We start from the raw sequence: 19,919 nt of genomic DNA, 5'->3' as shown, positions 1-19,919 counted from the left end.
GAAGATGGAAGTCACCCCAGGTGAGCTTTCTCACCATCCCTGTCTCAAACCTCAAAACCATTTTGTGTTTTGCCTCCTTTCCTAGCATCTCTCTTTCTGAGTTTAAGGAGATACAGGTCAAGGGAAAGGTTCTGTGTGAGGGTACAGTAGCACATGCTTGTATCCCACAAGGAAGCAACAGAGAGGCAAGGATCATAGGTGCAAAGGGGAGTGGAGGAAGTCAAGAGTGGACTCCAGGAGGTGACAGGAGGGGAGGAAATACCAAGCACAGGTGAACAGCTGAGCTTACAAACATGGAGGGACACTTTGTCCTCTGGCATAAAAGGAGAGACGTAGTCAACCTGGATAGGAGATAAACAGGCAAATGAAGACGTTAAGGGAGAGACAAGCTTGATACACTGGCATGTCAGTCACAGCTTGGACCTTTTTAGAAAAGCAGCATGTCAGGGCGCCTGGGTGGCTCAGTCGGTTAAGCGTCCGACTTCAGCTCAGGTCACGATCTCACGGTCCGTGAGTTCGAGCCCTGAGTCGGGCTCTGGGCTTATGGCTCAGAGCCTGGAGCCTGCTTCTGATTCTGTGTCTCCCTCTCTCTCTCTGCCCCTCCCCTGTTCATGCTCTGTCTCTCTCGGTCTCAAAAATAAATAAATGTTAAAATAAATAAATAAATAAGTAAATAATAATAAATAAATAAATAAACGTTAAAAAAAATTTTTTTTTAAATAAAAAAAAGAAAAGCAGCATGTCTTATCACAGACATTTTGTTCCTCTCACCAAGCTCTCACTGAGCCACAGCCACAATGACCACAGTGGTCACCTGGCCATGTCTTTAACATGCCCAGCTTCCCCTTGCCTGGTGTCCGTCCCATCCCTGTGGCTTCCTCTGACTGGCCTCTCCTGGGTCTTTGTGTACTTGACTCTTTCCTCTCAGGTCTTAAAGCTTAATTGTCACCTCCTCCAAGAGTCCGTTCCTGACCACTCAGTCTGATGACGGAGACCCAACTTCCTTGCCACCTACTCTCTCACTATTCTCTTTTATTTCCTTTATACCACTTATCATGATCTTAAAGAATCTTAATGAGTTATTTATGCATTTATTCTTAAGTTTCTTCCAACATGAATTCCAGAGGCTTCTTATATATGGTCTCATTCACCACATACTCCAACGTTTAGAACAGATATTATTATAGAGCAAGTACTCGTGAATATCTACTGCACTTGTGAATAAATGAATGAGTGACATGCTGTTGAGAAAATGGATACACGCAGAAATTGGAAATTTAGAGCAATAATTCTATTGCTGATGTTCACAAATATTTACTAACTTGAAGAATATGTTCCATATACTTATTGCCAGGACCTATGTTTAACTCTAAAGTGAGTATTCAATTTATGTAAATCCTAATCTCTGCCTTCTGGAAGCCCCATCTACTAAGGAAACATATGAACACAGATCATTAAAATACAATAAGGAATAAAATACCAATTATAATGCAGTGGAGTTAAGAACTAAGAGCTGTGACAGCATACAGCACAGTGATCCTCACTTAAGCCAGGTAAACCAGGAAAAGAATTCTACTAAAGTGTTGAGGATAGGTATGCCCCTCCAGAGTTAGGCATGCAACTCCAAAGGGCAAAGGAGTAGCCATGAGGTAGAGAAGATGGGGCAGATCTCCAACTCTCCCTAGCAGTTATTCACTTAAAGGAAGGAATGTGCTAAGGTGTAAATTCAACAGGAGACAGGATTATGGAAAAGATGTTCAACATGTCACTAGTTGAGGGAATAGAAAACAGGTGGCAAGAGATCAAAGATAACTAGAAGAGAAGGACTCCTTACAGGGCTAATCTCAAAAGAGCCAAAAGAGAACAGTAGTTACACTCAGAGAGGAGGAAGAGAGCTCATCCTGTAAGACAGGAGAAAAGAAGGTAGCAGTAAGTTTCTTTGAAGGTAAATCTGAAAGTGGAGGAAGAGAAGTTTAGCAAGCATTGCCTAGTTTCTATTTTCTCCATGAAATATGAGATAGACCATACTGGCTGGTAAGAAAGAGGCTGAGGGAGAGGAAAAAAGGAGAATTTTATTGGTCGGTAATTGATGTGCAATGCTACAGCCCTATGCTACGTTTTTACTGATTTGTGAAGTAAAAAATGTGTCCTTATATCTCTCTTGAAATCTATGCAGAAACTAGTTATGACACACTGTCCACATGGGGGACAGAACACAAGGTTACAAAAGCACATACCACTAATGGAATAGTCATTTCTGCATTTGCAAAGCAATTAAAAAGAAACATTAGTTAATTAATTAGCTCAATGATTACTTTATCCCTGTAGGTATATGTGTACAAGAACTGCCTTTTTTTTTTTTTTTTTTTGTCCCCTTTGAGGCATTTGAAGACACAAGAGATTTTGTCTCAGCGGGAATGTTGTGGTAGATTACATTTGCTGTAAATAAGTGACATTTTTAGAAAGCAATGAGTTCCACTGAATTTATCCTGAAAAGAAAAAAACTGCAAAGCTAAATAAGAAACTCTCAGAATCAGACTGAAAATTCATAATAAGCCTAAAAAGTAGCTGCTCTTCATTCTGGCTTTCTGAGGGCACTGGAGACAAATAGCTCCAACTTCATAGAAAATACTGGGCTGGAACAAAAGTAAACATGTGCCACACATCTCAAAACAAAGGTATTCAACTGCCTGGCATTCACACCAAGAGGAGCTCCTTTCCACTCAAGTCCCAAAATGAAAATCATTCCTCCATTAACAGGTTGAGCAGTATCAATTTGTCCAGCCAAAGTGGGAAATCAGGCAAAAACCACCTTCTCAGAATACTCAAGGGCAAGGTGAAAGAGACAGGTAATTGTATCTAGCCTCCCAGCAGGACATTTTTTTTTTTTGTGTCTGATTAAATGCCCTGTCCTTTCAAGTAGAGCTTCTAAAAGGTAGTGAGAGACCATTCCCTCAACTGGGTTTAACCACAGAATCCCAACCTTTTCGTGAAGAACTTATTTCCTGTTCTTCACCGGGTCTTAGGACTGAGTTGGCGGAGGTGGCACAGCAGGAGTCAAAATGGCAGCAATGTTTCCATCTCAATTCCCATCCTTGCTAACTATGTGACCCTGGACAAGAGTCTCATCTCTTTAAATTCAAATGAGTAATGATAACAGGATCTACCTCATCGGTTTGTTGTGAGAATTAAATTAGGAAATATGTATGAAACACTTAACCATGTAGGCATACACTTCACATGCATTTACCTTGTTAAGTGCTCAATACGTGTTAGTCTTTACTGTTGCTACTATGATTTTAGTTGCTGTGGTTATTATAATGGTTTTGGAGATAGGGCCAGTCGAGGTCTGAGAAAAGAAGAATAATTATAAGTGACTATGGCAGTGGCTGGGAACCTCAAATCCTACCACAAGGGCAACCCTATGAGTCTTGGTGAGACATGTTTAAGTCAACTGATTTGGAGATTAATCAGGAAAGTCTTAGGCACAATAAATCTGGTCTAATTAATCAGTCTCATTCTTTCTTTTCAGAAGCCTTATTCATTGTAGAGCTTAGGATCTTACATTTGGAAGGAAACTAGAAAATCAACACTGTCTACTCATTTGATGCTATAATCTCTTCTACAACCTCATCAAGGTGGTTGCCCAGATTCTACTTGGAGGCCTTAAGTGTGATAAAGAATGCATGGCTTTAAAGGCAGCTTTAAACAGCTCTTACTGAAACGTCTTCTTTGTATTAAGTAATCAGCTTCCACTTGTTTGCCTTAGCTCTTCTTCCTGAGGATATATCAGTCACATTTAATCCTACTTCCATAGGATGATAGGCCTTCACGTATGAAGATAACAATCCTTCACATATGAAGCCAATGCCTGGGCTCAGGCATCTTTTCTTCTTCAGGTTAAATACCCCTGGATCAGTCAACTCTTTTTATGTCAGACTCTTGAATCCTTCATCTTTCTCATAACTCAACTCTAAACATGCCCTAATCTAACAATTAGCTAATCTTTTAAAAGCTTAATATCCAGAATTGAATAGAAATACTTTCAGTAATAACATTAGCACACAGTGATAATATTCATGATGATAAAAACAATTCACCAAATTGCCAAAGTATTAGAATAAATGAATTCAGTAAAGTTGTAGGACATAAAATTAATATACAGAAATCTGCTGCATTTTTATACACTAATAACAAAGTAGCAGAAAGAGAAATTAAGATAACAATCTCATTTACAATTGCACCAAAAGGAATAAAATACCTAGGAATAAATTTAACCAAAGAGGTGAAAGACCCATACTCTGAAAACTATCACACACTGATGAAAGACAATGAAGATTATACGAACAAATGGAAAGATATACCATGCTCATGGATTGGAAAAATTAATAGTTAAAATGTCCATACTACCCAAAGCAATACCCAGATTCAATGCAACCCCTATCAAAATACCTACAGTATTTTTCACTGGACTAAAACAAATAAAGCTATAATTTGTGTAAAACCACAAAAGACCCTGAATACTCAAAGCAATCTTGAGAAAGAAGAACAAAGCTGGAGGTTTCACAACCCCAGATTTTAAGGTATATTACATAGCTATAGTAATCAAAACAGTATTGTTTTGACACATATATCAACAGAACAAAGAGCAGAAAAAATTCATACCTATACGGTTAATTAATCCACAACAAAGGAAGACTATACAATGGATAAAAGACATTGTGTTCAATAAAATAGTGCTGGGAAAACTGAAAAGCTATAGGCAAAAGAATGAAACTGGGCTACTTTCTTCCACCACACACAAAAATAAACTCAAAATGGATTAAAGACCAAAATGTGAGACCTAAAGCCATAAAACTGCTAGAAGGAAACACAGGAAGTTATCTCTCAGACATCACCCTTAGTATCATTTTTCTAGAAACATCTACCCAGGCAAGGGAAACAAAAGCAAAAATAAACTATTGGGACCACACCAAAATAAAAAGCTTTCACACAGTGAATGAAACCATCAACGAAATGAAAAGGCAACCTACTGAATGGGAGAAGATATTTGCAAACATTATATATGATAAGGGATTAATATAAAGAATATACAGAGAATATAAACAACTCAAGACAAAAACAAACAAACAAAAAATATCCAATTAAAAAATGGGCAGAGAGGGCACCTGGGTGGCTCAGTCGGTTACCATACACCTGTCAGAATAGCCAGTATCAAAACAATAAGGAATAGCAAGTGTTAGTGAGGATGTGAAGGAAAAGGAATCCTTGTGGACTGCTGGTGAGGATGTAAACTGATGCAGCTACTGTGGCAAAAGTATGAATCATGAAAGTTCCTCAAAAAGTGAAAAAAACAAGTACCATTTATTCAGTAATTCTACTACCAGGTATTTGCTCAAAGAAAACAAAAACACGAATTCAAAAAACTACATGCACTCCTATGTTTGTTGTAGCATTATTTACAATAGCCAAGATATGGAAGCAACCTAAGTATCCATCTATGGATGAATGGATAAAGAAGATGTGGTATATATTTGCAATGGAATATTACTCAGCCATAAAAAGAAAGAGATCATGCAACATGTTGCAACAACATGGATGGACCTAGAAGGTATTATGCTAATTGCAATAAGTCAGAGAAAGATAAATATCATATTATTTTACTTATATGTGGAACCTAAAAAAATAATAATTAAAACACTGAAACAGACCCATAAATACAGAGAACCAACTGGTAGCTGCTAAAGGGCACAAGGATGAGCAAAACAGGTGAAGGGGCATAGGGAGTAAAGGCTTCCAGTTACAGAATGAATAAGTCACAGGGATGAAAGGTGCATTATAAAGAATACAGTCAACAGTGCTGTAATAGCATTACAGATGGTGACAGATGGTAGCTACATTTGTGGTAAGCACAGCATAACATACAGAGTTATCAAATCACTGTGTAATACATGTGAAACTAATAAAACTATAGTTGTGTGTCAACTATACTTCAAGAAATCTACCAAAAGTTTTCTATTAAGCATTGTTTTATGGGTTTTACATTTATTATCTCAGTTAATACTGAGTTATAATACTCAGTTAATACTCACCCTATGAAGTAGATATAATTATTCTGCTCATAACAAATCAGCAAAGTGAGGCACAGAGAGGGTTAAGTAACTTGCCCAGCACTCCAAAGCTAGTGTGAGTAGAGCTGGGCTTTGAAACCAAGAACTCTAGTTCCAGAGCCTTCTCTCTTCATCAATAAATTACACTATAAAACTGTTACCTCCTTTGTTTTATAGATCACACCTCTATTAATTCACCCTCAAATCATGCAGGCACATATTTTCTATCATTCTCAGCTCCCTGCCATTAAAATAGTTGATGAGCATGCTCTCTTACCTTCCCTCAAGCCCCTAATACAAACATTAAGTAGGAAAAAGCATTGTCACATCCACCTGAAACTTCCATATAGGTCAAAACAGCTCCTTCATCAAGACTCATTGGTATATGTTTCAGGGTGCCTACATGGCTCAGTCCATTAAGCGTCTGACTTCGTTTCAGCTCAGGTCATGATCTCATGATTTGTGAGTTTGAGTCCCATGTAGGACTCCGCACTGGCAGCACAGAGCCTGCTTGGGATCCTCTCTCAACTTCTTTCTCTGCCCCTCCTCTGCTCACTCTAAGTAAATAAATAAACCTTAAAAAAAAAAAAGACTCATTTGTATGTTTCAATAGTTACTCCTTTCATGAATAGCTGTTACATCCAATTCCTTTTTCCCCATCTTGTTGACAAGGATATCACAAAATGCACTGCCAAATACTTTGCTGATATTTAGTTATGCTTTCCTGACAATATGGAATAGAAATGTGAGTTTGGTTCATGTAATATGGCTTATTTTTAGTGTCTTTGGTGAATAATTGTAATTCTTCTGATCACATTTTTCTCTCTTCTACGGGCTCATACCTTCTGTTAATAAGGCACTCCAAAATCTTTCCCGGATTCCAATGAAGCTCATAGGCCCATAGCTTGCATTATCCATACTTTCTTCCATCTTTAGTCTTTAGGAACCTCCCCCATTCTCTACTATTTCTCAAAACCACCAACTGGATTTCAAAAATCTTATTTACAAACTCTCTCCATATCCTGGGATATCATTCACCCAAGTCAAGAAACCTGAATTAATGCAGAGCTATTAGGTGATTTTCACAGCCTCTGATATTAAATTTTCTTTCCTTGTCTATCTTTTCCTGTCCAAAGAGCTATTTTCTTATCAGCGAAGACAGGGGTGAAACAGGAGTACGAGGAATTCTTTCACATCACTTAGGACTCTATGTCGCGAATGACAAAATCCAGCTCCTGCTGCTTTAGACAAAAGGAAGAATTACTCAGTCTTGGCTGGAAATCAGGGGTACTCTAGTTTAAAGAATGTTTGATCCAGGGCCTTAAAAACGTCACTAGGTTCTAGCTTCTCCCCACCGTTTTTGCCTCTGTTTTTCTCCATTCTAGCTTCATTTTTGGTCTCTATGTGTTGGCAAGATGGTAGCCAGAGGCTCAATTTTATATCATCCCAAGTTCTAACCCTAAGGAAGGAGAACTACCTCCCCACAACATGTAAACTAGAGTCCTAAGCTTTTATGTCACTGATCCAAATTGGGCTAGGTGCCCACCTATGAACAAAATAACTCTGGCCAGGGGAGCGGCCTAGTTCTAACTGACTTACAGCTCACATGCTCACCAAGGTAGCCAGGAGTGGAGTCAGTGCCACTGAACCACTGGATTGAAAATGAGGGATGGGAACCTCCTAGGTGGCTCAGTTAAGTGCCCAACTCTTGATTTTGGCTCAGGTCATGACCTCACAGTTCATGAGATCAAGCCCCGCATCAGGCTCTGTGCTAACAATGAAGATCCTGCTTGGGATTCTCTCTCTCTCTCTGTCCCCATCTCTCTCTCTCTCTCTCTCTCTCTCTCCCTCTTCCTCTCAAAATAAATACACTTCTTAAAAATTTTTTAAAAAAGAAAATGAAGGGGAATAAGAACCTTCATTCAAAAGAGTAAGAAATAGATATCAGGTCTCTAAAAAAAAAATGTTCACCATATCTATTTCTCCATTGACAGCCCATCAACTATAGGCAGCAAAGCATACTTTAGTATTTTTATTGTGGCATTAATTGAAAATCTGTTTGTGACAGCACTGCAATACTAAATATCCTTGAACCTTCAGCCCTCCTGACACTATCCCTTAGGTACATACAACTTTCTTACAGCCATGCTGGGCTAGGTGCTTACACCCTACCCCCCTCTGTGAAATGCACCTCACATTCATCGAAATTCCCAGCAGCTCAGGGTTCTTATTCTTCATTCTCCATGACAGAGTGCAGGTCTCTCCTACCTATTTCAGTTCCTTATAATCTAGGAGGTAATCTCTTTTCCAGAAGATCCAATTTATTCTCTTCACAAAAACTTCATTCTTAAGCTGACGCGTATGGCATTACCAATATTTGATTTTTTTAACCCACAAAAATGCCAGTTTTTTCTGTGCTCAACCCAATAGGCAGCTCCTGAGACATAGTTTCTCTCTTTTCTTCTTCTGCCACATTTTCCACTTCCTAGTTTCTGATTCACATTTCAACTTCTTTCTACTTTGTTGGAACCTTATCCCTCTTGGTCTCCTGTTTGTATTGGTTCTTCCACTCTATCAATGCGTGCTTTCCTCCAAGCCCACACAATGCTCCTCTGCATATCTTCCTAAGAGTAGAAAAATAAATTCTACCTTGCTACCCAAAATTTAATAATCAAGCACTTGTACTTCTGCATTAGAAGTTCTCCATAGTAGTGTGCAGTTTATCTGGCTTAGCAGTGATCACTACCCTCATTTTACAGATCAAGACACGGATGCCCAAACGGACTGTATGATTTTCTAATTAGCATCAGAACTGGATCTGGAGGCCAGGTTCCAATTCAGCTGTTCTTTTTCTTAAACTGCACTGTACTCTCCTAACTTCTGCAGTTTTCAAACTGCAGAAACAGCAAAGGGGAAGATGTGGCTCCTTGACCAGATCTAATCAGTTTGGTTGCATTTAATAACATAAATAATAACATGAGCATCTGCACAGTGCTTTACAGTTTATAAAGCACCTCCATTCTCTTAATCCCATTTGCTCTGACATAAAAATGCCTGAATTAGGTACTATTATCTGATGCAAAGATGGAGGCTAAGAGCATTTAACTGATTTGTTATTAGTCTTGCAGCTGGTAATGAATGAGTCTAGACAAGATTCAAACTCTGGACTTGTGCTTTTAAAGCCAACTCTCTTCTCATCTTCCATGCTGATTCAAAAACCCTCACTTGGTCTTTGCTCACCCTGGGGCCACAAAGTATTCTCAATGCTAGGAAAAGGGGATTTTTAGTCTCAATGCTATGACCTAATTTACCTGATTATGAACAGAACCATTTATTACAGACTGAGAAATAAGGAAGGAAACCAGAATAAGAGCTAAAGAAGCACAGAGGTAGGGAAAATTAAAACAGGGAGGAAAAAGGAAAAAAAAAAAGTATAGTGAGCAAAGAAGTAGGGGACAACACAAAGTAAAAACCAAAAGAGAAATTGTGATAGCATAAGAGCAGCAAAAGACAGTGAGATGGGATAAAATGAGTATATTAAAAAAAAAAAAAAAGGCAACAACAAACACATTATCCCAAAGCCCGCAGGTGCCAGCAATTCAAACAAACGTATAGCAATTAACAGAATTAACACAGCCTTAAATAGCTTGGCTCACCAGATGTGGACTCCTATCAGGGTTCTATAAAATGTAAAGTTATTACAGATTAAACCATTAATCATCTGTTCAGAGACTATCTCTGGCTGCAAAATCCCATTCGGTTTTAAATGGCTAATAATCACAAAGGGATGTGGAATGTAATGTGCACAGTGATGTTCTACCCCAATCCTTTTTCCTTTAAATATGTGTTCCACACTCCCGCTTCTCCTGCTTCTCCCTCCTCCCCATTAGAGGCACCATGAGAAAAGAGAGTTTAGAGAGACCAGGCTGTCCCAGAGGCCTCAGTAGCACTCAGCTTCTCCCTGGGCAAATGGAGATACAAATGGAGAACCAACATACTGGGGGAGAAGTAACAGAGAAGATAGGAGGATGGTGTGCAAAGAATCAATTCAAACAACAGGGAAGATCCCAGCACACAAGAGGGTACTTTAAGGGGCTTGAGGAAGCTCTCTCTCCCTTGGTCCTGGTCAACCTGATAGAAACACTATCAGGCACCTCAGTCTGGACTGGGCTTTCCTCTACTACTTTGTGCTTCATCCAATAATAATAGCTCAGCAAGGCCAAGGACAAAGGAAAGGAGAAATGTACATCCTGACAGGGAGGGTCACTGGAAACTGAAACAGTAGTCAGAAAGAAGTGCTTTTCTATAGAAATTTTAAGATACTGAGAGCCACTCTCCTAGTACTTTCCAATGCCGCAGTCAATGGATCAAGCTTTCCAACCCTACCATTTAACTTTCTAGGACAAAAAACATACAGTTAGAAGTAGTAGATGGACTAACTTCGGTTCTCAAGTAATTTTTTTGTTTATTTATTTTGAGAGAGAGACAGACAGACAGACAGACAATGCACATGAGAGGGGAAGGGGCAGAGAGAACAGGAGAGAGAAAATCCCAAGCAGACTCGATGCGGTCAGCACAGAGCCTGATGGGGGGTTCAGTCTCATGAGCTGTGAGATCATGACCTGAGCAGAAATCAAGGGCCAGACACTCAATCGATTAAGCCAGATGACACCCGCAAGAAATCTGAAGCCTGATGAACAAGATGCCAATATGACTGTATCATTCTACTACTTAAGGCCTCCATAGCTCCCTATTACCTAGAAAATAAAGTCCAAGGGTGGAATATAAGATAAAGTTCTCTATGACCTGGCTCCTACATAACTTTGCAGCTACACGTGCAAAACTCCTCATCTTATATTTTGTGTCCTGAAGTTAGCAAATTGTGAGTTCCTCACCAAGACGCTATGGTGTATCCTGTCCCCGCACCTGTGCTCATGCTGCTCCATTGTCTGGAACACTGCTCCCTCCATTCTACCATGTTCACTTCCATTTGTCTTCTAGACTTACCTGGGTGTTAGCTCCTCCACAGATCTTTCCTGAAGCCCAGAATATGCTAAGTCCTTCTCCTCAACAGACTCACTGCATTTGTGAGTGCCTCTTTTTGCTATCTTTTATCGAAACTATATTCATGTATTTGTCTCCCCCACTAACCGTGTGGTCCTCTAAGATGGGAACTGTGCCTGACTCATCTTGGATCTTACTTAGCACAGTCCCTGGCATCCTGTAGGTTCCCAGTATACATCTGTTGATCCAAATCCCACCCGATTTTAGAGGTCCTTGAGGTTAGCTCATTCATTTGTTTATTCCAGACATACTTAGTGAATGCTTCTTTCTTTATTTTTATCTTTCATGCCAGGAACTCTGCTAGGTTCTGGGAAGACACCTGTGAACAGACAAGGCCTCTGTCATCACAGAGTTACACACATTTTAATAAATGGATATTGACAGTTGTCACGTAAGTGACTGAAGGCAACAAACAAGGTGATGACTGAGGGCGGGTGGGACGGGTTTCCCCACTTCAGAAAAGATGAAAGGACTTTAGTGGGGCAAACCTCAGAATAAAGTTAGTTTTCCTCCTGAATGTGATTTTCTAATATGGGAGATATAGAAATATACACACGCTAATGTATACAAGTGCATGGTTACATTTGTATTCATAAACTATTTGTAACAGGTATTACATAATCCTTAATTATTACATATAGTACATATATGTATGTAATATACTATATACACTATATACTAATATATTACATATAGTAAAATATATGCCTGTATGGTTTTACTCTTATGTATTTTATTTCATTTGTTGAGTGGAACACAACAAAGGTCCTATTATATCCATATTAGGGGTTAAGAAACAGAATCAAGTAAGATCAGTGACTTATTCCAGGCCATAGAGCCAGTGACAAAGCTGGTATTCTCAACCCACTTCTCTTAGCCTTGCTGAGCCTTTGTATATAATACTTATCTCACACCAGATAAGTGGAAAGTTCCTCAAAGATTCAACTACTGCCATGTCAAGATGTTCCTTACCGATCCCAGAAGAATCACATGGTTAATAGTGCCTAAGAGCATTTATCTAAAATATTAATTTTACAAACATGTTTATTTAAAGGATTTATTTAAACGTTACTAACTTGCAAACATGTGATTTCACTCAGCACATGTTTACTGAGAGCTCAGCAGGCACTAAGAACCATTCTGGGAACTGGAAACCTGCAAGACCAAAAAATAAGACACACATGTTAAAACATAAAAACACGACCAGGAACAGGATGCTGAGTTGGTAATGTTTAAATGTACACAAATATTGTAGGGATAACCAAGATTTGTGGAGAACCACAATAGTCTGAGGACAACTTGGATATAGTCTATGGTGGCTTGTACAGCAATATCAAGCTAGGAAGTGTGCACCCAGGTGAAATCCAGTCATTTTTCTCAGTAGTGGAGCCAGAACTTAACTTTCAAGGGTGAAGTAACTGTAGTTCAAAGGCAACACCTTATTCTGTGCCACACACAAAGTATCTGGAACAGAAACTCCGAAGTCCTTTAACCATGCCCCCACATTTTGAAGCAAATGATATATAAAAGCACCATCTCAGTGTAAGGGAACACAGAGCCATTAATGGCAAATGGAAGACAGAAAAAGGAATAAAGAGATAGGAAAAAGGGGCTGGACACTGTTCTACTAAGGATACATAATTAAAGTCAGTATGTGGGATTTATCACGGAGAGAAATACCAACATAGCTAGAAGCTTCTGCTCTTTACTAAATTGTCAGATACCAACAAAAGTAGAAGAATTTCCCAGACCTTCCCTACAAAAAAGTTAACTGCAATGATTAACTGGAAAGACAGACTATGCCAGGACTATATTAGACCCAAAGTTATCTGTTTAAAACACTTGGACGAGGGATGCCTGGGTGGCTCTGTCAGCTGAGCATCTGACTCTTGATTTCAGCTCAGGTCATGATCCCAGAGTTGTGGGATTGAGCCCTGCCTCGGGCTCTGTGTTGAGTGTGGAGCCTGCTTAAGATTCTTTCTCCCTCTCTCTCTCTCTCTCTGTCTCTCTCTCCCTCTGCCCCTCTCCCCTGCTTGCACTCTCTCTCCCTCTCAAATAAAATTTAAAAAAACACTCAGATGAATGAGAAAGCTTCCCAAGTCCCTTAGACACACTACAATACTGTGTATGTAATGAAGAGATGTTGGTAAAAGTTAATGAAGTTCTAAATTTTATATACCATTTACCCCAGTGTGGGTTGGACTTTCTTTTTTCTGACTTGATCTGGATTTCAGTACAGACTTATGCTGCTAGCTATGTATATATTTTTACTACCAATTACTGCTATTTCTGTTATTGACACTGTTTTTCAGAACTGTCTTTAATTTTTAAACTATTAAGGGACACTTTGCGCAGACTTTTGAAGCTTTCTGCTCTCTATCTGGGCAGCATGTGTGCATGTGTGCACATGAAGATTTTATTTGCTTAAGGTTTCACATGGATGAAGCCATCAGAGATAGCTTTATGTTTTTATGAGGCTTGTTTCAAAATGTTCAGGAGCATCATTCCTGACTGATAATTTGCAGACGGGAAACTGCTCCTTTGTCTCAAAATAAATAATTGAGAGATGGTTCAATATCATTGTGTGTAAGGGAAAATGAGTTCTAGAGGCCACCCCTAGATCCTACTCAGGAGAAACTCCACACTTAGGGCTGTTTCACTACAAAAATGAATGAGCTCCCCACAGCAATCAATGCCTCATTCATTCCTGAGCCACGTACATGGTAGCAGAACGTTCCTATCTATCTTTGACGAGAGTGCAATTCCAATGTGTGTGATTTAACAGTGTTTAAGAGCCTTTCAGGTTCATTAGATGCTGAGTAATGTATACCTTTATTCTATCCACACGGAAGTAACTGCTAGGGAAGAAGTGTCTATGTCCACTGCAATCCCATCAGGAATGACTACTGGTGTCCCTATAGCCAGCAGAAGCCTAGATAACATCCAGTAGAAGGAGGAAAACACTTTGTGGGTTCTCTTCTGTAACCTGTCCTTCAGACCAAGTACAATACAGAGCCGTAACTGGATTTTTCCCTCCTTTGTCATGTCTCTCCTTCCTACCCTTTTCTCTCAATTCACACGTTTACTGCACCAAAGCCCAGCTCAAACAGCAATTCTTCTCTGAAACAGACTTCCACCTAAAATGTATCTGTTTCCTCTACTCAATTAGAACATCTAGTGTGTGGCACTGAATACACAGTGTCCTGAGTTCACTTACAGATCTCCTCTCCCTTCCTAGATTATGAAGCCTTCAAGCATGGAAACTGCAACTTGTAAAGAGCCACTTAAGTCAGTTACAATATAAAAAAGGTACCGAATTTTTTATCCACTCAGTAAATAGTTACTATACAGCTACAGTACTCCAGCACAGTGGACACGGCTCCTTTCTCGACATGGCTCACAGCTGAGTGGCATGACTGAAGGAATTTGCAATGCCATCTCATCTATAACCGACGCTCAACAAATTTCAAATAACCATAAGAAGAAGAAAACACGTGCCCTGAGAGGAGTCCCATAACAGGTCACAAGGGATCTTTATCTACAAGAAAGAACACTGTTAGCTTCTCGAGGAATTTCCCCAGGGAAGTGGTATAGCTATCTCAGGCAATCAGGCTTAGCTTAGATTAAACAAAAATGTGCAGTGAACTGCTCTGATGACACAGTGTTCTGAAAGAACTCTACCAAATCAAGTCTGATTCTTTTTGCCTCAACAATTGACCTTAGAGATTGAACTTACACTTGACTGAAGCTCCTCTGCTCTCAGACAGAGGTCTCAACACATCAGCTACAATAGTAATAAATGAGTAATGGCAAAGCCCCACTGCTTTCTCACAGCTGCTAGCTTTCAGGGGGAAAAAAAAAAGAAAAAAGAAGAGGAAAAACCAGTCTTCCGAGCCTTAATGTTACATTCTGAAAATTTTCCTTCATCTCAGATAATGAGACTCTTGGGAACACCAAGCTTGACAAAGGTAAAATAATACATATGTTATGTTTTAGACAAGACCTACAACCACAAATGGAGCCACTCGGAGCTACAGCTTGGCTTCGTACTTGCCAAGTCAAAAATACGAAATCAAACGTTACGTGTGTCTAATTCTTGTGATATCAAAGAACTAAACCTTCGTCTGTGTTTTTTCATCTAATTCACAGAGCATGTGGGATGCCTGGGTGGCTCAGTGAGTTGAGCGTCTAATTCTTGATTTCCATTCAGGTCAAGATCCCAGGGTTGTGGGATCGAGCCCCACATCAGGCTCCATGCTGAGCGTGGAGCCTGCTTTAGATTTTCTCTCCCCCCAACCGCCTCCTCCCCCACTCGCACATGCTCTAGAAATAATGATAATAATAATAATTATTACTATTATTATGTATAAAGCACAGCTACCTGTGGGATACAATTCCCCAGTACTCAGATGAGAAAACAGAACCACAAAGCATGTAAGTGGCAAACCCAAGGTCATGCAATCATTCCCCAGTACTCAGATGAGAAAACAGAACCACAAAGCATGTAAGTGGCAAACCCAAGGTCATGCAATCAATCAGCTTAAGCGGGAACCAAAACCTAGGACCTCTACTTTCAAGTCCAGAGTCTTCTTGGTAAAACCTATGGCTTCAAAGAATGCACTAAGTACAGAGCCCCTCACTGACCTGGGAATTTCATTTGTTCTTGGGACACTAAAGAGATTGTGTGACCTTTACCTCTTTAAGGCAGCCCATAAAGTTGTTGCTGACGGGTGAGCCTGGCAAGTCAGCGGTACTTGGGCTTCCTCCCACGTAGAAGAAGTCATCCGAGCCCAGCATGGTGTAGTCCTCCTGAGTGTAGCCCGTTGTGGTAAGGATGCCATCCACAGAGATTGTCACCTGGTGGAGGGACATAGGGACAAAAGAAATCCCAACAATGACTTTATAGTCCAATCAAAATCCGGCGGCTTCCCCTACCTGTGGCATCACTTTCATTAAGATTTTGGTGAAGTATGTTTTTCTAATTTGGTTTGATTTTGGTATATGCAGCCAAGTTCCATTTTCTGGTCTGCCTTCCCTGCGACCCAAGCCTCCAGCATTCCTGTGCAGACTCCCGGGGGACTTTGGTGGAATTGCCAAGATGGGCAACTTGCTTTACCCGCTGTGCTCTTTATTCAGTCAGGCTAGAAAATGGAACTATCCTCAGACGACATCACTTGTCTCAGTTCATTGGTAAAATTTTCATTTATTTTTTGAATGACTATTATTTATGGTGGTAGTGAAAAACAGCAAAGGAGACATTTGACAATGGGTTTGTTAGGGTTGGTCTTTGGTTGTGGATGGTTTTTTCCTTTTTTCTTTTCTTTTTCTTTTCTTTCGTATTCATTTCTTTTGGGGCTCACACCACGCTGACAAACATGCATTCGGGAAGGGAAGGAGAAGGGTTTTGATTTCGATGTGTCATGGGTGATACATGCCATGGACGACCCCAGGACACGAACCCCTGCCCTCCCTTAGCTGCCATCACCACCACCAAGAGAAGAAATGACCCGAACCAAGAAGGCAACTCTAACAAAAAGAAATGAATATGAGGCATACTAACCAAAATGAAAATAATAATAATAATGCCCACAGGGAAGATATAGCACCCACACACCCAACATCCATGAAAGGAGCAGAAGGCAGAGAGAAAAGATGGGGCCTCAAAGCGTGCACACACCATACGCTGACACACCCATGCGAAAACCATCAGGAGCCAAGAGAAAAGGTGGAAGAAAAGGGGGAGGGAAGTGGGCAGGGGTGAGGAGAACCAAAGGGAAGAGTCAAAATCCACTTCACACGTGCATGCACTGAAGAAACCGGAACACAAGATGGAAATAAACACAAAACAAAACAAAACACTGGAAACTACAGGGTCATCTTTCCCCTGCCTGCCACCTCCCTCGCTAAAAAAAGAAAAGAAAAAGTCCAAACCCAACCCCAAAATATATGAAGGATGAGAGGAGAATGAAGAAGAGTGGAGACAAAAATAAAGAGAGGGAAGAGAGTGGAATTGGGCTGATGATTGGCAGGTTGTTAGTAATGAGGAGGAAAACGGGGGAGCAAATTCTGATGCTGATGGGGAAATCCACGAGACAGGAACATGCCATGCAGAGTCTGTATGGAGGACACACTGGCAGAGCTCCCTATGGCCACGGTGGGGAGTAAGGTGAAAGCAGGGAAAACAAGAAGAGAGAAGTAAGAGTACTTTCCTCCCCAGATCACCTGCGGCAGGGCAGCCGTGGCCACACCAAAGGGAAGGAAAAAAGGGATTAAGGAGGGAAGTGGGAAAAGAAAGGAGCGAGAGTGAGAGGGATAGGAAGACAGAGAAGAAAGTCCTCAATAGAAATCCTCTTGTCCCTAGTCTGTAACTTCAAAGTTGCAAAATAACAAAACAAAAGAAAACAAATTTAGCTAAATGGAGAATCTTTCTTTAAAAAAATTTTTTTAGGAAAAAAAAATGACAAACTAGAGAAAAGGAAACCGTCCCAACCAAACTCATCCAAATACCATTTCCAAGACTGGCACGTCCCCTTCTTTTTTTTTTTTTTTTTTTTTTTTTTTTCACAACAAAAAAAAAAGACTTGCATTTAATTCAACAACAACAAAAAAATTTAAAAGAAGAAACAAGTCTAAGGAGGATAAAAGGGGGGTTTTGGGGAGGAAAAGGGGGGCAACACACGGCAAACCCAAAAAAAGAGACAATAAGAATGATATCTACCAGACAATGTAGTTTGTTTACCATAGCGTGTCCGATGCCTGAGTGCTTTGCGGAAAAGGGGGAAGAAAGGAAATTAAAAATTGTGAACAGAACGATTGTTAATTAAAAAAACTAAAAACAAAGATGAGTCGTTAGGGTGTTAGTACATTAGTCGGTTAGTAAAATGACACATTGCATGAATGATCTTGTGTTAGTTTTTCAAAAAAAAGGCACCCGACACAGAAAAAGAGAGTGGGGAAGACAATGAGACCAGGACTCTATGGAAAACCTTGGCAGCCAGGGCACAGCTAGGAAAGGAGCTGCAGTCCACCTTGTCACGTAACCCCCCTTCTTCCAAATACCACTCAGACCACACCTCACCCCAGTTAGAATTAGCACCATACTTACTTTCCAAGAGCTCTTCTGAATGAACACCCTTTCCCTTCCCACCCTCTAGCACATACACAGTCCACCTATCCTGAAAGAAAATACCCCTAAAGTTTACCATTTCAACATGTAGGTAGATAGTTAGAGCTCAAATACCAATGCACTGGGCACTTTTTTAATATATATATATATATATCTATCTGACTCAGACTATTTGCATGAATGATTACGACTTTCAGTAGAACGACAACAACAACAACAAAAAAAACAGAAAGCATTTACAGGTCACATCTAGCATAGGAAGGCTACAACTCTAGCTCACTCTGGCTTTCCACAGGCAATTAAAGACCCATGAAGCTCTTGATTTTGTGTGAATGTGTGCAACAGGAGAGGGACATCCTCCTCTTTCCTTTCTTCTTCATTTACAATAACTGTACTGTTGGAGTGCATAAAAATAGTTGGGAGTCTTCTTTACTACCCAATGCAGTTATTATTTTGTTTTCTTTGCCAGAATGCTTCCCATTGGAATGGCTCTACCCCCATTCTCCTTTAGAAAATGCTTTTCAAGCTTTGAAGCAATTTCTCCTATGGATAGCAGAGAGGACTGGCAGGTTAAACATGATTAAAGAAGCCCTACAATTAGTCTCCGCTTGCTATTTTCAAATATTCAAATGCCAGCACACCCTGAGCTGGGTGCGAGGCCGGGCAGCTGGAACACTGGAAGACTGGTAACCCCAGTTTTGTGTTCGTGGTTTGACTAATGTGGCATTACAGGTAAAGCAATTCACATGAGGGCCAAGTTCAAGGTCGGATTTTAAAACAAAACTGAAAACAAACCCAAAGAAACGTATCACTACCTTGTCCTTAATCCCAGTTACAGTTTGGAATAGGCAATCCACATTCCTTCCTTTAAGCAGAACTCCCAGTGAAGTGTCTGCCTTTGATCCTGACTCGGCTCAAAGGTAGAATCATGAGTATATGACCAAGAAGGAAGAAATGGGCAAAGTTCTGCTCCATTTAGTAATGAATACTCCAGGAAAGTCAAGTAAGCATTCCTCAGATGAATTTTTGCCACAGAAGCCATTCAACCTTACCAAAAAGGTAGATGAGACAGTCATAAGCTTGTTATCAAATATTTATGAAGCAATTTACAGTTTAATTGAAATAGACAGGGGCTTCCAACCCCTTCAAATGTATCCTACAGAACTAAAAAAGATGTTATAAATGTATTCTTAATGGGCAAAATAATCATCTTAGATGATTCAGCACGGAAAGGATTTGCAAAATCCACTCTGGTTTTCTGAGATTTCCCTCTCTTTCAATAAATTGCATTTAGATGCAAAATTAAGTCAGGATTTCAATGAAGTCCAATTTTGGGCGCACTCTCTCTATGAGATTCATTTTCCTTCTGCCAAGAAATGCCCCAACACCCTAGGGCCTCTGTAGCCTTGTCCAGAACTGAGAGCTCTACTTAGCTGCATCGCTGGTGACAGACAGACACAGGCACCTTCACGACAGACTACTCAGATTGTAAATCGTGCACATGTCACAGTAAGTCTAGCACCCAGACCATGGAGGAGCTCATAATCCTTCTGGAACATAAGGTGCTTTGCATATTTAGCCACCACATTCGGCTGGGGAGGATTATAATCACCATTCAC

General features: G+C 40.1%; 1 protein-coding gene across 32 annotated transcripts in view; it reads right to left on the bottom strand.

The window, feature by feature from the left end:
• The window catches only part of NRXN3 (neurexin 3), a 1,570,655-nt gene that overhangs the window by 1,097,771 nt on the left and 452,965 nt on the right, over nucleotides 1–19,919 (bottom strand). For 19 of the 32 annotated variants that reach the window (XR_008417276.1, XR_008417277.1, XM_053889672.1 and 16 more), the window contains 2 exons: nucleotides 17,914–17,937; nucleotides 15,870–16,031 (listed from right to left, as the gene is read on the bottom strand). Coding sequence is in view for 30 of the 32 variants with exons in the window: in XM_053889672.1 (XP_053745647.1) it covers nucleotides 15,870–16,031; nucleotides 17,914–17,937 (186 nt within the window). In the remaining 2 variants the exon portion in view is untranslated. The remainder of the gene's footprint in view (nucleotides 1–15,869; nucleotides 16,032–17,913; nucleotides 17,938–19,919) is intronic. The other 13 variants (XM_019427378.2, XM_019427375.2, XM_019427376.2 and 10 more) reach the window with 1 other exon arrangement.

This window comes from Panthera pardus, unplaced genomic scaffold, assembly GCF_024362965.1.
Source record: "Panthera pardus isolate Hobbes unplaced genomic scaffold, ASM2436296v1 HiC_scaffold_24, whole genome shotgun sequence".
NCBI lineage: Eukaryota > Metazoa > Chordata > Mammalia > Carnivora > Felidae > Panthera > Panthera pardus.
This window is presented reverse-complemented; position numbering and strand designations above follow the sequence as displayed.